The sequence below is a fragment of the Ammodytes marinus genome, assembly GCF_949987685.1.
Source record: "Ammodytes marinus genome assembly, chromosome: 12".
Taxonomy (NCBI): domain Eukaryota; kingdom Metazoa; phylum Chordata; class Actinopteri; order Uranoscopiformes; family Ammodytidae; genus Ammodytes; species Ammodytes marinus.
Window position 1 is genome coordinate 26000628 of NC_137216.1, and position 17206 is coordinate 26017833.

At 43.2% G+C, this 17206-nt stretch overlaps 1 protein-coding gene across 1 annotated transcript in view; it reads right to left on the bottom strand.

Annotated features, from left to right (window-relative positions):
* plekhm3 (pleckstrin homology domain containing, family M, member 3) overlaps positions 1–10255 on the bottom strand; it is a gene marked incomplete at both ends in the record, with an annotated part of 31709 nt that extends 21454 nt beyond the window's left edge. Inside the window, 3 exons of the mRNA XM_080037478.1 lie at positions 3558–4685; positions 9188–9593; positions 10103–10255. Of these exons, the coding sequence (XP_079893604.1) occupies positions 3558–4685; positions 9188–9593; positions 10103–10255 (1687 nt within the window). The remainder of the gene's footprint in view (positions 1–3557; positions 4686–9187; positions 9594–10102) is intronic.
* Between the last annotated feature and the right edge of the window lie 6951 nt (positions 10256–17206).

Here is a 17206-nt window from a genome sequence, read left to right on the forward strand (position 1 = left end):
CGATTGTACTGCGGCTCTCTGTAGTGAGAGAGGGTCACGTTGACCTGCCCGGGGTGAGCGTACGGCGCGGCGAGAGAAGGTAGAGAGACAGAGAGATAGAGAGAGAGAGAGGGAGAGAGACACAGAGATACAGAGAGCTAGAGAGAGAGAGAGGGAGAGAGACACAGAGATACAGAGAGAGAGAGAGAGAGAGATGACATCAGGGCAAAAAAAAAGGGGTTCATCCTTTCATCTGCCCGCCCGCCGCTAGTTTTTAAAACCACCGCACCTCAGAGAGGACACCGGGGTGTGTGCATGTGTGTGTGTGTGCCTGTGTGTGTGTGTGCCTGTGTGTGTGTGTGTTTGTGTGTTATGTGAGTGAATTAAAAATGAAAAGACAAGAGAAGCATGAGCTTTGATGTGTGTCTCATTCACACCCACAAAACACTCAAATGAAAATGTGCACAAATGGAATGGAGGGTAGTATAAGAAAGTGTGTGTGTGTGTGTGTGTGTGTGTGTGTGTGTGTGTGTGTGTGTGTGTGTGTGTGTGTGTGTGTGTGTGTGTGTGTGTGTGTGTTAGAGAGAGAGAGAAGGGATGGAGAGAGAGAGACTGTCTGTATCTTTTGATGTGAGCCCACCTACTACCTCCTCAATTCTCATATCTACTGATTCCCACTTCACCCAGAAGCCCCCCTGTCCAACAGCTTCACATTGCCTGTTGGGGGCCTGAGAATGTGCTCCAGTGCAACGACAGGGGTCACAGTGTGTGTGTGTGTGTGTGTGTGTGTGTGTGTGTGTGTGTGTGTATGTGTGTGTGTGTGTGTGTGTGTGTGTGTGTGTGTGTGTGTGTGCGTATGTGCGTGCGTGCGTGTGTGTGTGTGTGCATATGTACAACTATTTTTGTGGGAACCAATTTGGGTTTTAGACCTTAGGAGTGAGGACATTTTGGCCTTTAAAGGGCTGTTAAAGGTTACAGACTTGGTTTAAAGGTTCAGGTTAGAATTAGGTTTAGGTTAGGAATAGTGTGAGGGTTGGGGTTGGGCATTTAATTATGAAGGTAAGGGGTTAGGGGTGGGGCTAGGGAATGCATAATGCATTATGTCAATGAGTGTCCTCACAAGTATAGTATGTGTGTGTGTGACAAGGGTTGAAGGGGATACATGGTCTTCAAACAAACAGTATAACAGGTTTCCTTCAAAAGGAATAAAAAACGCAGCATTTCCAATGTTTTAATGAATTGAATACATTTCACGTTTTTGATGTTAAATAACCAATCACTCGATATGTATAGGTGGACGTAGCATGCATATGCAAAAGGCCAGACTTGAATCAAGTTCAAAGACAAAGCAGTGGATACTAAAGTAGCATACTGACCATTAGGGCACCGTGGCCGCTTCCATCAAGAGATGTTGTTTGGATCAGTAGCTTCATATATGAATAATCCCAAATGCATTAAGGTTAACAACAGAAGATTGGATGTGTTTGATGAATTAGGCTCATGAGGGGCCAATATGAGTGTTTTCTGTGGACAGCGAGGTCTGTAGGTCAAATAGTATTCTGTTTCTCCAGACTTAAACTGCTGCAAACCCATGACAAACTTTGTGATTAAAACAAATAAAAGGTCACACATCTGAAGTGAAAAGGGAATATCATACTAGCAAAAGAGAGGTTAGTGGATAGGCAAACAGAGGGAAGTAGGTTGTCTACTATTAAAGATGGAGGCAGTAATTTTGGAGAACGCTTGTTGTCAAAATCCCTTCTTGTCAAGATCAGTGAATATCTCCTCACGATCCGCTACCTGTACGTAGTGTGTGTGCGCTGAAAAAAAATGATTGTGTTAATACACAGCCTAGGCTCTGTAAACAAGCATGTTGCTCGCTGCGGTGGGCCCCCCTTTTGTTTACATACCCTTTATTCACATACTACTGTAGTTTACAGAGCCTTGGCTGTTTATTAACAACAGGTGTTTTTGCAGAGCATACGGACATGTAGCTCGGATCGTGAGGAGATATTCACTGATTTTGACTTAAGGTGATTTTAACAACAAGCGTTCTCCAAAATCGCTGACTCTACCTGTAAATGTGAGATTCTTACATTGCATCTGCTGCTGAGAGTAAAATGCTAAGACCAATTTATTACCTGAAAATAGCCATAAAAATCAACACTATAACCCTAAGAAAGAACTATAGCTTGTGGATTTTGATGCCATTTAAAAAGGTCTTTCTACAGGACCTGCTAAGTAACACAGCAGGAGACTAAGAAGGGATACAGTCAAATAAACGAGAGGCGGACAAAAAGGGGTGGGGGGGGGGGCTATGAGTGTGAATGAGCTTCTGAATGGGGGAAAAAGGGAAAAAAGGGGGGAGGAAAAGGAGGGAAATAAACGGCCCGAGTGAGCAGAGGTGTGTTCTGCAGTGCTTCCGTATAGAAAATGCATGTATCCAGCTGTCCCTCCCATGCGGCTCCAACCCAGAAACCCCTTCAATCAAACAACACACGATCAAGCCTGACCACTGTAGCATCCCCGGGACCGCTTTCACTCCCTCTCATTCATTCATTCATTCATCCATTCATCCATTTTTCCCCTCTCCTCCTCCGGTGCTCTAAGCCTACCAATTATCATCAGTTGCCCCCTGACGGCCTCTGTCCACTGTTCCCCTGTTTCAGCTGGCCTTTCAAACAGCCTCTGCATTAATAAGCCAGTTGTTACAAATAAAAAAAAAGGGGAGGTGAGCGGTGATTATTCAAAGCACTCTCTCTCTCTCTCGCTCTATCTCTCTCTCTCTCTCTTTTTAAGAGAGTGAGAGAGGAAGCCCACGTTTCACACCCAGCACCGCCTGCCATTTATGGGACTGTCCAAGCCGTGGGCCAGTGGCAGGATGAATTATAATAGGAGGAGGGAGAGAGAGAGACTGTAATGGTGCAGCACACGAACAAGGGAAAAGGGTTAAGACTAAATATTGGAAAAGCACACAAAACCTGCTGACTAACAGAAATAGGTTGATGCATCTAAAAGAGACACAATATTTCAAATATATCTGTTTTTAACATGACCAAAACTATAATAATACCACACCATGTATTTTAAAGAAGCACTTTTTTTTCCCTGTACCGTTGGCCACGCCTCCTTCAGTTTCACTTTCATGTCTCTGCCCAAACACACATTACCACGTATCAGAACAACAAAGTGAACAACATCTAATTAGGCTAAAAGGAAACATCTATAAGTGTGTGTGTGTGTGTGTGTGTGTGTGTGTGTGTGTGTGTGTGTGTGTGTGTGTGTGTGTGTGTGTGCGCGCCTGCATGTGTGTGTGTGCATTTTAGTGTGTCTGCATGTTCGTGTGTGTGTGTGTGTGTATTTGACTGTGTGTGTGTGTGTGTGTGTGTGTGTGTGTGTGTGTGTGTGTGTGTGTGTGTGCGCCTGCATGTGTGTGCCTGTGCGTGTGTGTGTGCGCCTGCATGTGTGTGCCTGTGTGTGTGTGTGTGTGTGTGTGTGTGTGTGTGTGTGTGTGTGTCTGTCTGTCTGTCTGTCTGTCTGTCTGTCTGTCTGTCTGTCTGTGCGTGTAGTTCATTTACCTGCACACCTGAAGCTCTGCGTGGTGAGCCCCTTCTCCACAGCCAAACAGCTGAGGATACTGAGGAAGCTGGTGGTGACCGACTGGCGCTTTGCTCTCTGGGCCTCCCGCTGCCTCCTGTCCCTGGACGGTTTGGATCTCAGCAGCACCCCCTGGAGGCCTGGAGCTCCGTGTCCCTTTGCTTCGTCTTGCGCGGTGGGCCTTTGCGCCGCGACGGCCTCCCGCAGGGCCTCCACCCACTCCTGGGCCTTGAGCTGATCTTCCGCCCGCAGTCGGAGCACCTCTTTGGGGAAGACGACCTGGAAGCAGCCCCCTCTGTCTCTATCTGTCCACGGCTCTCCTTTGTCTAAGTCACGGTCGTGCTGCACGGCCACGCAAGAGGCCAGCGGGTGATTGAGGACGGGTTTGGACACGGAGCCGCGTCCCTCTGTGGGGAAGGCCCGCAGAGCAGACCGGGTCAGGACGAAGGTGAAGGCGCGCCAGTTGTTGTGGTCCATCAGCTGGTGGAGCAGGCCGGCTCTGAGGACGTCCTGGCAGCGCTGGGTGAAGAGCGGCAGGGTGGTGGGTCTGCTCAGGAGGACCACAGCATGAGGCTGAAGCAAAGAGAGGGAGGCCTCCGCCGAGGTGTCGCTGTCTCCATCAGGTCTGGTGTCCAGCGCCGAGGGAGAGGGCGAGGACGAACACGGTGACATGGGCACTGTGGGGAACTTGACCACCAGCTGTTGGTTTTCCACGGCGGTTTTCTTCCGCTGCCTGATGGCGGGTCGGGCCGCCTGCACCTTCTCCCACAGCAGCCGCCTCCACTCCACGGCCTCCCACTGGTTGGAGGCTCTCAGCTGCAGGCGCGTGCTGTTGAAGAACAGAGCCTGGAGCGTGCGTGGGTCGGCGGGCTGGGTGATCTGTCCCCCCGCCTGGCTGCAGCCGCAGGGGGCCGGGGACACCACGCTCTGGCAGTGGGACAGGGAGTAGGCCGTGAGCAGCTGGCGGTTGGCGCTGCTGTCCAGGGTGTAGAGCCGCAGCTCGCAGGGCGTCAGCTCCACGTGGCAGGTGCTCCAGCGGCCGCGGGGCCCCTCGCGCTGCTCCAGAGGGCCCTGCTTCACCACCGCGCTGCTGCTGCTGCTCTTATCAGCTGCACAGAGATACACAAGAGGAGGGGGAAAATAGGGAGAAATGATTTAGATCAATTTGACTTGATTTCAATAATGTTCTCAGTTTTTTTCTCTTTCTGTTATTTGTGTGTTTATTGTGCTCACCATCAGACCATGGCAAATTCCTTTTTAAGGATTTTAGGATTAAAAAATATATTGTTTGAATATTAAATTATTAGCCTGTTTTTACCTGTTTTTTTTAACCCTAGTTTGCCTGAATCCTTGCCACTCTAATTGATCTCAGGAACTGTAATCTAGATGAGCAAGTTAACTACACAAGCTTATCAGGGGCTTATTGGAGGCTTGTAGAGCGTTGGTATTTTGGTAAGAGATAGCCGTGTGTGACTGCTCCCCTTCTTGTCAAAAAAGGAAGAAACAGTATTGTTATGGAGGCCACAAGGTAAACTGGCCCACTTTCTAATCTGAAGGCCGGAGAAACACCCTCTCCCTATGTTATACCTTTTTTCTATGATGTCATGTTCAGGAGGTCCATCTGACATGTATGTTTCTCCTCTCTCTGTCTGCTCTTGGGATTATTATATTATATTTTCTAGCTGATGAAAGAGGGTCCAAGCTCCAGTGGACAAAAAGGTGTGACCTCTGGCAAGTTCAACTTTTCAGCTAATAATAAAAACAGGAAGAGTTGCTGTGACAAGCTGGATAGTATGAAACTGCTGATAAACAGACTCATCTTTAGAACTAAATTGTGAACCATTCCTTGAGCTGTCAAAAATATGTGTATCTAAAATAATAATCTGTGTGAAGAGAAGGCTTAGATGTCTAGGTTTTAAACAATGATAATTTAAAATCGTTCCATCTACTATATTTCAACATCAATTTGAATTTGTTACTTTGAAATACTTGCTAAAACGTTGTTGAAATGAGGTTTAAAAAGAGACCTTCAAATAATTTTCAGTATATATGTTGGTTAATGTGAAAACCAAGCCAAAAATAAAAGCGAAACTGCCTAATGAATCTCACAGTGATCTAATTGTAGACCCCTGGCAGTAGCATTCTAATGGGCAGATATTGCATTTTGTTTCTTTAAAGTGCTCAATCACTCACAGGAGGAAAAAAACAGTCCTTCTGTGGCGAGTCAAGTGCTTCATCAATCTTATAAAACCAGCAGTAGACATGGTGTCACTCTGGGTCTCGGACTTTGCATGTTAACAAACCTTTTCGCTAAAAGGAACAAATGAATATGCAAATAAGTTTTTAGGCTCAAATCAAGTCGGGGCCCGACTGGCAGTCTCCACGCATGGGAGGGTCCAGATGAGAATTAAAAGGCATTGTGGCGCGGAGAGCTGCCCGGTTCAATTAGCCTTCATCTCCACCTGGTAGGGTTCTGACATCACACTAGTAATACTTCGACACTCGTGCACGCATATGCACACACACCCACACACACACACACAAGCCTTCAACCAGAATTAACACTTGACAAAGCTAACTATCAAGTACCGTTGCCTTTTAGTCTCCACTTCAGCCTTGAACATGCAGACCAGCCCCGCTGATTAGGACGCCAATCATAATATTACAATCTAACTCCCACAGCTTCCTGAGGTGCATGTATAGACTGCAAATGAATAAAAAAAACAGGAGAATGCACCAGTGCAGCCGCATACACACACAGAGGCACACGATTAAGTCTGGGCCGAAGCTAGGCATAGGGTTTGGTTAAGAAACAAATATTTTATCATATGATACACGTTTTTGGGGTATGTTTGTGAAAAAAAATTCAACAAACTTGAAAAATTAAAAAATTTGGTTGGGGATATGATAGCAAAGCCGAGCCTTAAACCATGGTGACAAGATTATGATTACGAAATGAGTAGGGCAGAGTGGGCAGAAGCAATACAGACACACATTGGGTGAGAGAGGTACAGTAGGTTCACACAATGGACAGGTCGCAATGCTTTCAAATTAATGTCAATTTGATTGATTTTTTCCAAAAAAAACAAAAAAAAACAGTCAACTTCTTAAAACATTGATGTCTGATGCTGCGTGACGCAACATGTATCTCATGTCTGTCGTGCAGCATCAGGCATCAATGGGTTAAAGCTGCATTCAATTCTGTGTGTTTGTGTGTGCATCATCTGGAACAAAGTGCAGTGGTAAATGTCTCAGAATTGAGGTAGTCCAGAAATTTGAGGTCATGAACTAACACACACACACAGGGAGCATGAATGAATGTAAAGGCATGAGAAAGACAGAAGAAGATTGGCTGCAGGCAAGCACTCAAGTGATGCATCCTTAAATCTCAAAATTCGAGAAAAAGTTCTATCATTGTAAAGTGGAAGGAGAAAAACCAAAATGTGGGAATGTCAGTCATTGTTTGTGCCTCGGTAAATATTCACACTGATATTGGGAGGGAAACCACATGCCCATTGGCTATTTGTGGATAACTAACACGGACCAAAGAAACTTGCATGAATACATTGAGAGAAGCAATATTATTGCTGCTTGCTGTTTCTGAATACATCATTAGATGGGAGGTCACTTATTTATGCCTCTGGGTTACCGTCATTGGGGACACACAATAACACATTGTTAAGGTTTCTTTCAGCACAGGACTCTAGGAAACTACTACTGTTTTTTAGGTTCTGATCTATGCTCTCTCTTTGTGCAGCTGAGAAGTCAACAATCGTCACCAAACACCATTAGCCATATTTCTACATGTTTTTCATTTTTATCATGACATATAACACCAGTTCGTTAAAACAAGACGGTTTTTTTATTTTATTTACTGGTGCCGCAAATCAGGTTAGTTTTTCAATGCATCTATTACTTATTTGACAAAATGAATTTATAGTAATTGAGACCTGTATTTGTTTAGTGAAGTAATTAATGGAGCTACAAAGTCTGTTGTATATTACATCAGGTTGATAACATAGAGCTTAATCTTTACATTTAACATACTGGTACATTAAAACTGCCAACACAAGCTATTGTCTTGCATATATGGACCTTACAGTTTAATGTACATAATGTTATTAAGGGATGCCAACCATAGACCTGTTACTTATTAATAAAAACTCATAAGATGAATGCAACATGTTGGCAACATTACAAAACATAATGCAGCTTTAATAAAAGCTTCACACCCAGCCCTGTTTGGTCAGATACATCCATGTATTTATTCTGTTTATATAATAATGATCATTATTTTCATTCACCATCCAAACATGCCCAGCTGTCGCTAATGGAAAGGCAAACAGGCCAAATTCAGTTTTTCAATGTGAGTGAAGAGACGTAGACGAGAGAGAGAGAGAGAGAGAGAGAGAGAGAGAGAGAGAGAGAGCGGAGGCCTAAATCACTCTGCCTTCTGCTTATTACCGTCCTCCTTTCCCCACTGCGTGTTTCCTTTCAGTGCACACATCGATCCAAACAGCTAAGCAGCCTGATGTCTTTTCACACATATGCTAATACTAAATAATCCCGCTGCCCGTATCAGGGGCCGGGTAATTGGGTTGCCTCTTCTCTCGCCTCATTTGAGTCCATTTGCTGACAGGATTACAGGCTATTATCCCTCAGGATCCCATAGGATCTCCTTAGGCCTAAGGACGGCCAAAACACACACAAACAAATGGTGCGTGTGTCTGCGCTCGTGTGCGTGTGTGCGTGTGTGTGTGTGTGTGTGTGTGTGTGTGTGTGTGTTTGTGTGTGTGTGTTTGTGTGTGTGTGTGTGTTGGGCTCTCATACTGATTGTCATAGCACAGCTGTGTCATTTCAAGTTATCATCATCTTCTATCATTATTGCTTTCTCTGAGGATGCTTCAACATAAGTAGAGCATACGCCCCGATCGGCAGCAACAAAATAGCCCGAGACTTCTTCTTCTCCTCCGAAAGCCTCTCAAAAAGACAGGAGCGCAGGAGGTGAAGGAGTGTGTGAGTGTGTGTGTGTGTGTGTGACAGGTAAGGAGTGGCCTATGGGCACGGCAATTACTTCACGTTTAATGAGTTGGTCACCAGAGAAAATGTAATGTAATAATAATAATAGCTGTAGCGGTTCTACACGCATCAAATGCTCAATTAGGCAAATCCAATGCGATTAAAAAAGGTCAGGGAAATTAGAACAACATATATTTTCCCACTTACCTCTTAATAAGTGATAGCTTTTGCACGAAGAGGTTTTGGGTTGTGTTTGCAAGGTTTTGATTGGTCTTTCGCCATCTCAATACAAATGGAGGGGTTACTTTGTATCTGACATTAAAAGTTGCTTCTGGCTGAGCCGGATTTTTTGGAGAAACATTAGAATTGATGAAATATACAAATGAGAGAAAACACAGGAATTTATCAAAACTAAGTGAATTTGCAGCTTATACATTGGAAAAATAAGTATTATTTGCCCATGATAATAAGGTATAAAAGGCGGTCAAACTCTTTTCAGCTCTATCATAAAAAACTAAAGATTTGGTCATTCATAGCACCCACTTCCTAGATCAAACTGAAAGCACACAGAATCTCACTAATATGAACTCACCGTCCTGCTGGTGGTTGAGGATCATGTTCTTCAGAGTGTTGCAGTCCACGGCGGGCAGCCCGTTGTCTGTGAACATAGACGGCCGGTAGTGGACGTCCGACCGGGAGCGGCTGTGTCCCTTCTTGAAGGCCTGGTTGGAGGAGGAGGAGGAGTTGGCTGCTGCTGTGGTGGAGGTGTGGTTGGTGGTGGTGGTGCACTCCTTGCTGTGGGCGGCCAGGTCGTTGGTGGACCGCGCTCGGCTTCTCTTGCCGTGCCTCAGACCGACCCCCATGCCCAGCCCCAGCACGCTGAAGTTATCGGCCCAGGCCAGGCCCAGGGGACCCACCTCGGGCTGCTCACCGGCCAGCAGGCTCCACACGCCGCTGGAGCTCAGCTTCCCTAGCGCCGCACTGGATACCTCCTGCATCTGTTTAGGATAGGATAGGATAGGATAAGGTTCAATTCAAAAGGGGGAAACTGGTTTGAAAAACGGTTGGTTGGATGGCCTAGAGGAAAGTGGGCCGACCAGTAATCGTGAGGTTGCTGGTTCGATCCCCGGCAGGAGGTATTATTTGTAAAATTAGTGGTGGCTGTTATTACAGCTCTACCATTGTGTCCTTGAGCAAGAAATGTTACCCCAAAATGCTCCAGGGGCGCTGTATTATGGCTGAGCCTGCACTCTGACCCCCTCCGAAGTGTGGTAACTTCAGAGAGGATATGCAAAGAATTAATTTCGATGTACCGTGTGTAAACTGACAAATAAAGAAACTTAACAAACACAGAAATACAAGAATACAAGAATACAAGGACCAATTCAAACCCAACATGGTCACAGAGGGGATACAATGGTCCACTATCATAGTAAAATGATAGCAGATTAAGAGAATGAATAATAAATACATGAACAAACAATATACTATTAGAAGATTGTCTCACTTGTTTGGGCTGCCTGGGAGGCTGGCGGGCCCCTGTTTGAGCCTGGCTTGGCCCCTGGCCTTGTATCCCGTCCATACAGTGGATGAAGTCCTCGGTGGCCTCCAGAGCCGGGCTGATGTCGCCCACCACGTCAAGCTGCTCCAGACCCTCCATGACTGGGGCCTTCCTCCTAGGAGCTAGACGTCTCTTGATTAATTTGTTTTCCAAAACAGGCGCGAATGCCCTGTTAGCAGCATCCACATGTCCAAATACACACCACAAAACTAGCTGTCAGCTCCAAGTACTATCCAAGTTGACAAAATAGGAAGTGGTGAGGACAGAGCCTTCATCCAGGGTTACAGTCTTGGCTTTTTAGCTGCTGTGCGTCCTGTCCCGCTCTGGAGGAAAAGTCGGCGACCTCTCGGGGAGGGGGGGGGGGGGCTACTGAGGCTTCATGCCAGAGCTACACATGACTCCAGGCACTATTCTGGGACTCCCCCTGAATGGAGCCAATTTGGGTGTCAAACTACACTACGTACTTTGCCAGATACACACACTTTGCTGGTGAGACTCGAATACTGGAGCGTGTGAAAATTATCCTTTTTGGTGTTCCATTGGCCCGTCAGGTGGCTGTGATGTCATCAGACGGGGACTATATGTGACTTCACTGTAAGAAAGAGAAGAGAGAAAGAGGAACTAGTAAAAGAGGAAACATGCCGAACAGATGCAGATAATAGAAATACAGCTGACAGATGAGAACACAGCGGTTATCTTACACACAAAAACCCCAAGTCACGTTCCGGGCTCTTTCTTGAAATTTAAAATTGCCGAGAGAAAAGTTTCATAAGATGATTATTACAAAGCCTATACAGTTAATACAATAACTCCCAAGTATCAAACTATTGACCTACCTACTGTACCTACAGCATCTTCACACTGAGACCGGAGAATTAAAAGATTCCTCGTAAATAACAAATAGAAAAAAAACGGTCAACCTCCCTCTCACACATGTCACGAAGAAATAATACTTGACTTCCTGCTCGGCCGCTTATCAGTGGACTGAGGCAGGCAGAGAGGAAGCAGGCCGGGGTGGGGTTCTCCCATCATCCATCCACTCTCTCTCTCTGTCTCTCTCTCTCTCTGTCTGTCTCTCTCTTTTTCCTCCCTCTCTCTGTCTCTCTCTCTCTGTCTGTGTGTGTGTGTCTCTCTCTCTCATCTGTGCTCTCTCGCTCTCATTGATTTTCCTCCCTCTCTCCTCCACAGCTCAGCCCTCTTTTACTTTTCTGCACATATAAATTATTTAAAGGCCATTACATCACTGCCATGCAATTTGTAGTCGCGCCAGGCTGCCAATGCATTGAATGTTTACAATTGAACCATGTTAATTTGTTGGAGAGGATACAAGGGAAGGGAGGATATTGCCATTATAGTTATCAATGCGATCTTGATGCTCTTAATGGTTTTTATTTGGGCATTTATTAACTTATATGCATTATGCGCATGGCAGGGTCAGGCTTTACAGTCCACTCTTTCACAGCACCAGGACATTCAGTGCCTGTAAACTGCCTCAACATTAAACTGAAACTGCTGACCTGCTCAAATGCTATTTTCTAAATGTTGATCAAAATCAATTTTTATTTAAATTTGATTTATATAATTTAAAACGTAATTCCCATCTAATTTCACAAAATGATAAACCAAAGAAACAAATGTTTTGTAAAAAAAATAATAAAAAAGTCCTAAAAAGTGCACCTTACTAAGATGACATATCGTTAACAATGTGTGTTTTTGTGTGTGTGTGTGTGTGTGTGTGTTATAGGAGAATACAGGGGCCAACAGTTCGATTACATCGAACATTGTACAAACATTCTATCTATTCTATTCTATTCCCTTCTTACACACACACACACACACACACACACACACACATATCAGATTACATGTACCAACATAATGACCATGACATCATCCGCCTGCAGGCACAGCTCTGACCTAAACAGCGCCTCGTCATAGTTAGTCATGGAGCGTCCCACTGACCTGCTGCTGACTATATACACACGTCACATATCAAGCCAATATTAGAATACTTTCGATCATAGCAGGACTGATTTATCCTCTTAAAAAAAGGAGGGAATTATAATTTGAAATTTTTAAATACTAGATTGCAGTCATGACAAGAGACCCATTAGTATGGCAGATTTACATGCAAAATAATATATTTGAATTGTGTGTATAAATCTAACTGAAACAATAATTTCCACTGTTAAAAAGTAGCCAAAAATATATTCAACCATTTATAATTGGTAATCATTTTGCCCAATAGTGTCAATATACAAACACAGAATACAAGATCATAACATAGCAACATATGCATTAAAGCTACACTTGCGCGAGAGTTGTAAAGTGAAACGTTTACGTTAATAATACTCCAAATGAATCTTAATAGAACTTTTCAAATATAAGTTATATATATATATAATATATAATTGCAGCTTCAACATGAAGACTTTGAACGCATCACTGGTCCTCTGCCTTTAACTCTTACCTCATCTTTAAATCTGACGTAATCCAAGACAATAATGAAAAAGTGTAATAAGACCAGTAGGTTCAATCACCAATGAAACGCAGCCTCAGCACCTTCATCTATAAACACACAGTCAGCACATAGAGCAGTAAACAACACTGACAGAGGTGAAGCCACGGTCAGTCTGTCGGATAGCTACATTAGCTTAACTCGCTAATTACTCCTGTTTATCACCACAAACATGCCGTATATAATAACATATACAACATAACGAAATGCTGTGAAAACTGACAGAATAAGGCCTGTGATTATCCCCCAGGCTAATGTGATGTGATGGAGCCGGGGCTAGTGAGTTAGCAGCTAACGCTAGCCTCTCTCCATCCTTGATCAATGTCACTTTAATAGGTGATAAAACTATTCGCTCACTTGAAGCCGTAGCCTTCACACAACCGGGGACCTGTGCTGATGTTGTCTTGTGCTGAAACGTGTGCCGTTGACGAGCTTGAAAACGTAAACAGAGACTCACCTTTTACTGTGTTTACCACTATGTCATTTTGACAGTCCGTCAGGGATTAAGTCCCCTGAACGCAACTGAGGCTACGGAATAAAGGTTCCGCCTTATAGATTGGTATGCCAAAAACTGTACACAATGTTATTGGTTTATTACACAGTAAGTATACACTATACACAATGTTATGTATTTAGACTATGCATTATACACAAAGTTATGTATACATTAAACAGTTTTCAGAATACACAATAGTTTAAAAACATATTTTTATAAAATAAGTTTTTGAAGTTCCACAAACTGACATACATTTAGTGTGTATAGAAAAGAGGAAAAAAACAAAAAAAAACAAAACAAGAATGACAAAAAAAAATTGCAAAAACTATAATTCAAGGAGAGAAAACATTAATATTATAATAAAAATACAATAATAAACAATAGTATATATTTGTTAAACAGTATACAGTAGACACAATGTTATCAATGCATTACACAGTATATAGGCCTAAACACCATGTTATTCAGTTAGTGACTTCAACACTGCAAGTGTATCAAAATCATTTAACATAATCGTATTATAAGCTTTTTAAATTTTCCCGACACACATTCTCTGCCTCTCACTAATGCCTTTCTGTGTAATGCGATTCCGTTAGGGCTTTATCTATTATTTTCATTATCGTGAAATGGGATTTAGATTTAGAAAACCCCTAAAAGACTTGATCAATACCCCGGTGGATAGCAGGGGGTGGTGCATGTATTTAGTCTGACAAAGAAAGGTCGTGACACGCGTCTTTACAGACAAATCTGACCAAGATGGGAAAGGACGGGAGATTAGAGGACAAAGCAGGGGTGGAGAATAGTTTCCCCCTAATGGGCTGCTTGAGGCTGCCCCATGCACCCAGTGAGAGGGACACAGTCATTCCCCTCCAGCCTGATGTGTTTGGCCAATAAAATACTTTTCAATATCAATATTAAAAACACTTTGCCTATAGGAGTTCAATTGATTTGATCTGAATGACATCTGTGTCCAGCAGGTATAATTAGCACCACTCTGGCTTTGAGAAAAATTAAGAACACTAAATAGGGGTTATACTATGTTTGGATGTATTCTGCACTGCTGCACCCTGAGATCAGTATTGCCATGTGCTGATATGATAGATTGCAGATCTGTTTATTTTATATGCATCAATTAAGAACAATAAAGACTGAAGTGGACTAAGGTGGTTTAAGGTCCTGTAATAAAGATATAGCCTACATTGTACATCTAGTTTCCATTTCATCAAGTGTTTATTATAAGCCTTTCTAAAAAAATTATTTTAGAACCAACAAGATTAGGGATGGATTATTTAAAACACTGTATTTTGGTATGTTTGTTTAACTAACACATGTTTTTGTCTAAAAAAAAGTCCTTATAGTTCTCATCCAGCAAATTTGAGATTCCAAATATCAGTACAAATTTGTGAGCATCAGACGCTCCAAACCAAGATTATCAGCTTTCAAAAGCCCATTTTGAAAGCCCCAGTTGGACCTCCTCCTCTCTCTCTCTCTCTCTCTCTCTCTGTCTCTCTCTCTCTCTCTCTCTGTCTCTCTCTCTCTCTCTCTCTCTCTCTCTCTCTCTCTTTCTGAATGCTCTTTGTCTGCATTTGTTTCCAAAGTTCTCCCAGTGAAAGAGAGGAGGGCCAGGTCGCCCTAATGGGCTCCACTATGTTACTCTGCCTGCAGCATTGTTGCAAGATAACAGACCTGCATGTCTCCGATTTAAATTGGTAGATTTCAATGATCTCCTGATATTCCTTTCCTCTGTTTCTTTTATTTTTCAATTTGTTGAATCACAAAAACAGCAAAAGCAAACAAATAAAGACAGCAGCATCTCAAGATGCAGTATGACCATGCATTTTATATTCTAATAAAAGCAAATATGTTTCTACTTCCATGGTGAAAACAGAAAATATAATTGTTTATCGGAGAAGACTATGTTAGATTTTGATCCTTTCTTCCATTCATATTTTGTAATTTGATTTGTCATAATAGTTCATTTAAAAAAAGGCATGAATGGAAGTCCAGGTATCACTGGTTATTATGACCGAGCCCACTGCCTCTCTCTCTGCAGCAGTGCGTGGCTGCGTCTGAGCTTTAGAAATCCTTTTAGACTAAGTGCCTGCGCCTGGATATACAGGGATTGATGCAACAAATAAGCATCAACTTTAAGAATAAGACCATCTCTGTCCGTGAGGCTCCATCATTTTCCATCCAGCAGCAATCTCACCCCCCCCCCCCTTCCTTTCCCTTGACTCGTGCACTCAGGTCTCTCTCTGTCCTGTCACTCTTGCCAATGTCCTTCTTTATTTTGATCATAGTGATGACTAAATTATGATTAGATTTAAGGACGTGCAGTGCTTTCATCTGTCTAGTGCGTTGTTTAATATTGCTCCCCCCTAACCCCTCTCGAACCGCCACCGCGACCCCCCAAACACACAGCACACAATAGCCATCTACCTCGACTCACTCACTCGCTATTGAAGAGCAGAGTGGCTGCTTGGTTCCCATGGGAACCCCTGCGCGTGTGCGTGCGTGTCCGGTTAATGTTTCTCCCTCGCTGAGATGAACTTGGACACGAACACACACACACACACACACACACACACACACACACACACACACACACACAGGCCAATTTTTTAATATGCAAATAATCTGCTCTCCTCTAAAGGTACACGTGTGCTGCTGCATAATAAATCTTTATTTGAGAGGTTTAATAATAGGGACAATAATTGAAACCATTTTCAACACCGATATTCAATAGATGTATTTGTGTAAGAGAAAGAGCGCTGCTGTTATTTACTGATTAAAGGATGGGTTTCATTTGTTTTAAAACAATAGTCAGGTTGCCCATGTGAACATAGAACAAGGTTTTGCCTGCTCTGATTATTCCTCCTGTTCATACTGGATCAAATATGCAGACCTCGTTTGCTGAAAATATATGTGAAGCTAGTATAAAGTTTCAGCAGAACACTTTACAAGACTTTACAATAGAAGTTACCCACTTGATTTGTCCAACTTGAAAAACTAAGGCCCACTGAATATTAAACTACTATAACTTTCTTGGATTCGAGATATTACCGTTATTTGAGGAAATAAGATAAAAATTGATGCAGCAAACCTTAGATAGTCTGTGTGTTCCTATAACCATATTTCTATACTATTTAGTATGCCAGGAAAAAATATACTGTAGGATGGCCCAGTACATGTTTGTCAAATGCAGAATGCAACAGAAATATCTAGATGCCCTAATTTCATACGGTGGCCTTGTAACCGTATGCAAGCCAGCATGCTTTCCCTTTTTTGGGGGGAATGTTCTGACCCAACTTCATCTGCACAGCGGAAGTTTAGTCATATCGACTGAGCCTCCAAGAGAGAATAACAATGGACTGCGACTGAAATACATAAGCAAGAAGGTCCATGTTCAAGGAGCAAAGTTATGATGACATATATGTTCCAATTGTATCCATACTCTTGCACGAAAGTAAATACTTTTTACGGGCAGCTGCAGTATGTGTGTGGTATAGTAAAAATAAAAAGTATGCAATTTGGGTTGCAGGGATTGTCATTTTAGTCTTCAGATGTGTTATGCTAGTAGAAGTGGCAAATGGAACCTTGAGGCTATCCATTAGGGTCTGATGCAGTAGCCTATCATTCACTCATGACATGTTTGGCACTTCTACAACTGCCACAACAGGTAAGTGAAGGGAGAAAATAACAATGCATTTACAACAGGCCTGGTCTTTGCCCCTTGTAATCTGTCAATGGACAAAAAAAATGGACAAACCCCAGCCATAAAAACATCAACCTTTTAAGATTGATTGATTGTTAAGCCTGGGGTGAAGCTAGAAGCCTGAAAACTAACCCAACCAGGACGGGGCTGCTTTAAGGTGACAACTTCTAATAGTGTCTTTGTGACGTTGCATCATGAAACATTCCTCTCTATTGTGTGTTTGGATAGAAATTTCAGATTTATCTGGATTCGTGCTGACACGTGCAAGTGTAGCCTATTTGGTGTCTTGCGTGCGTGCGTGTATGTGTGTGTGCGTGCGTG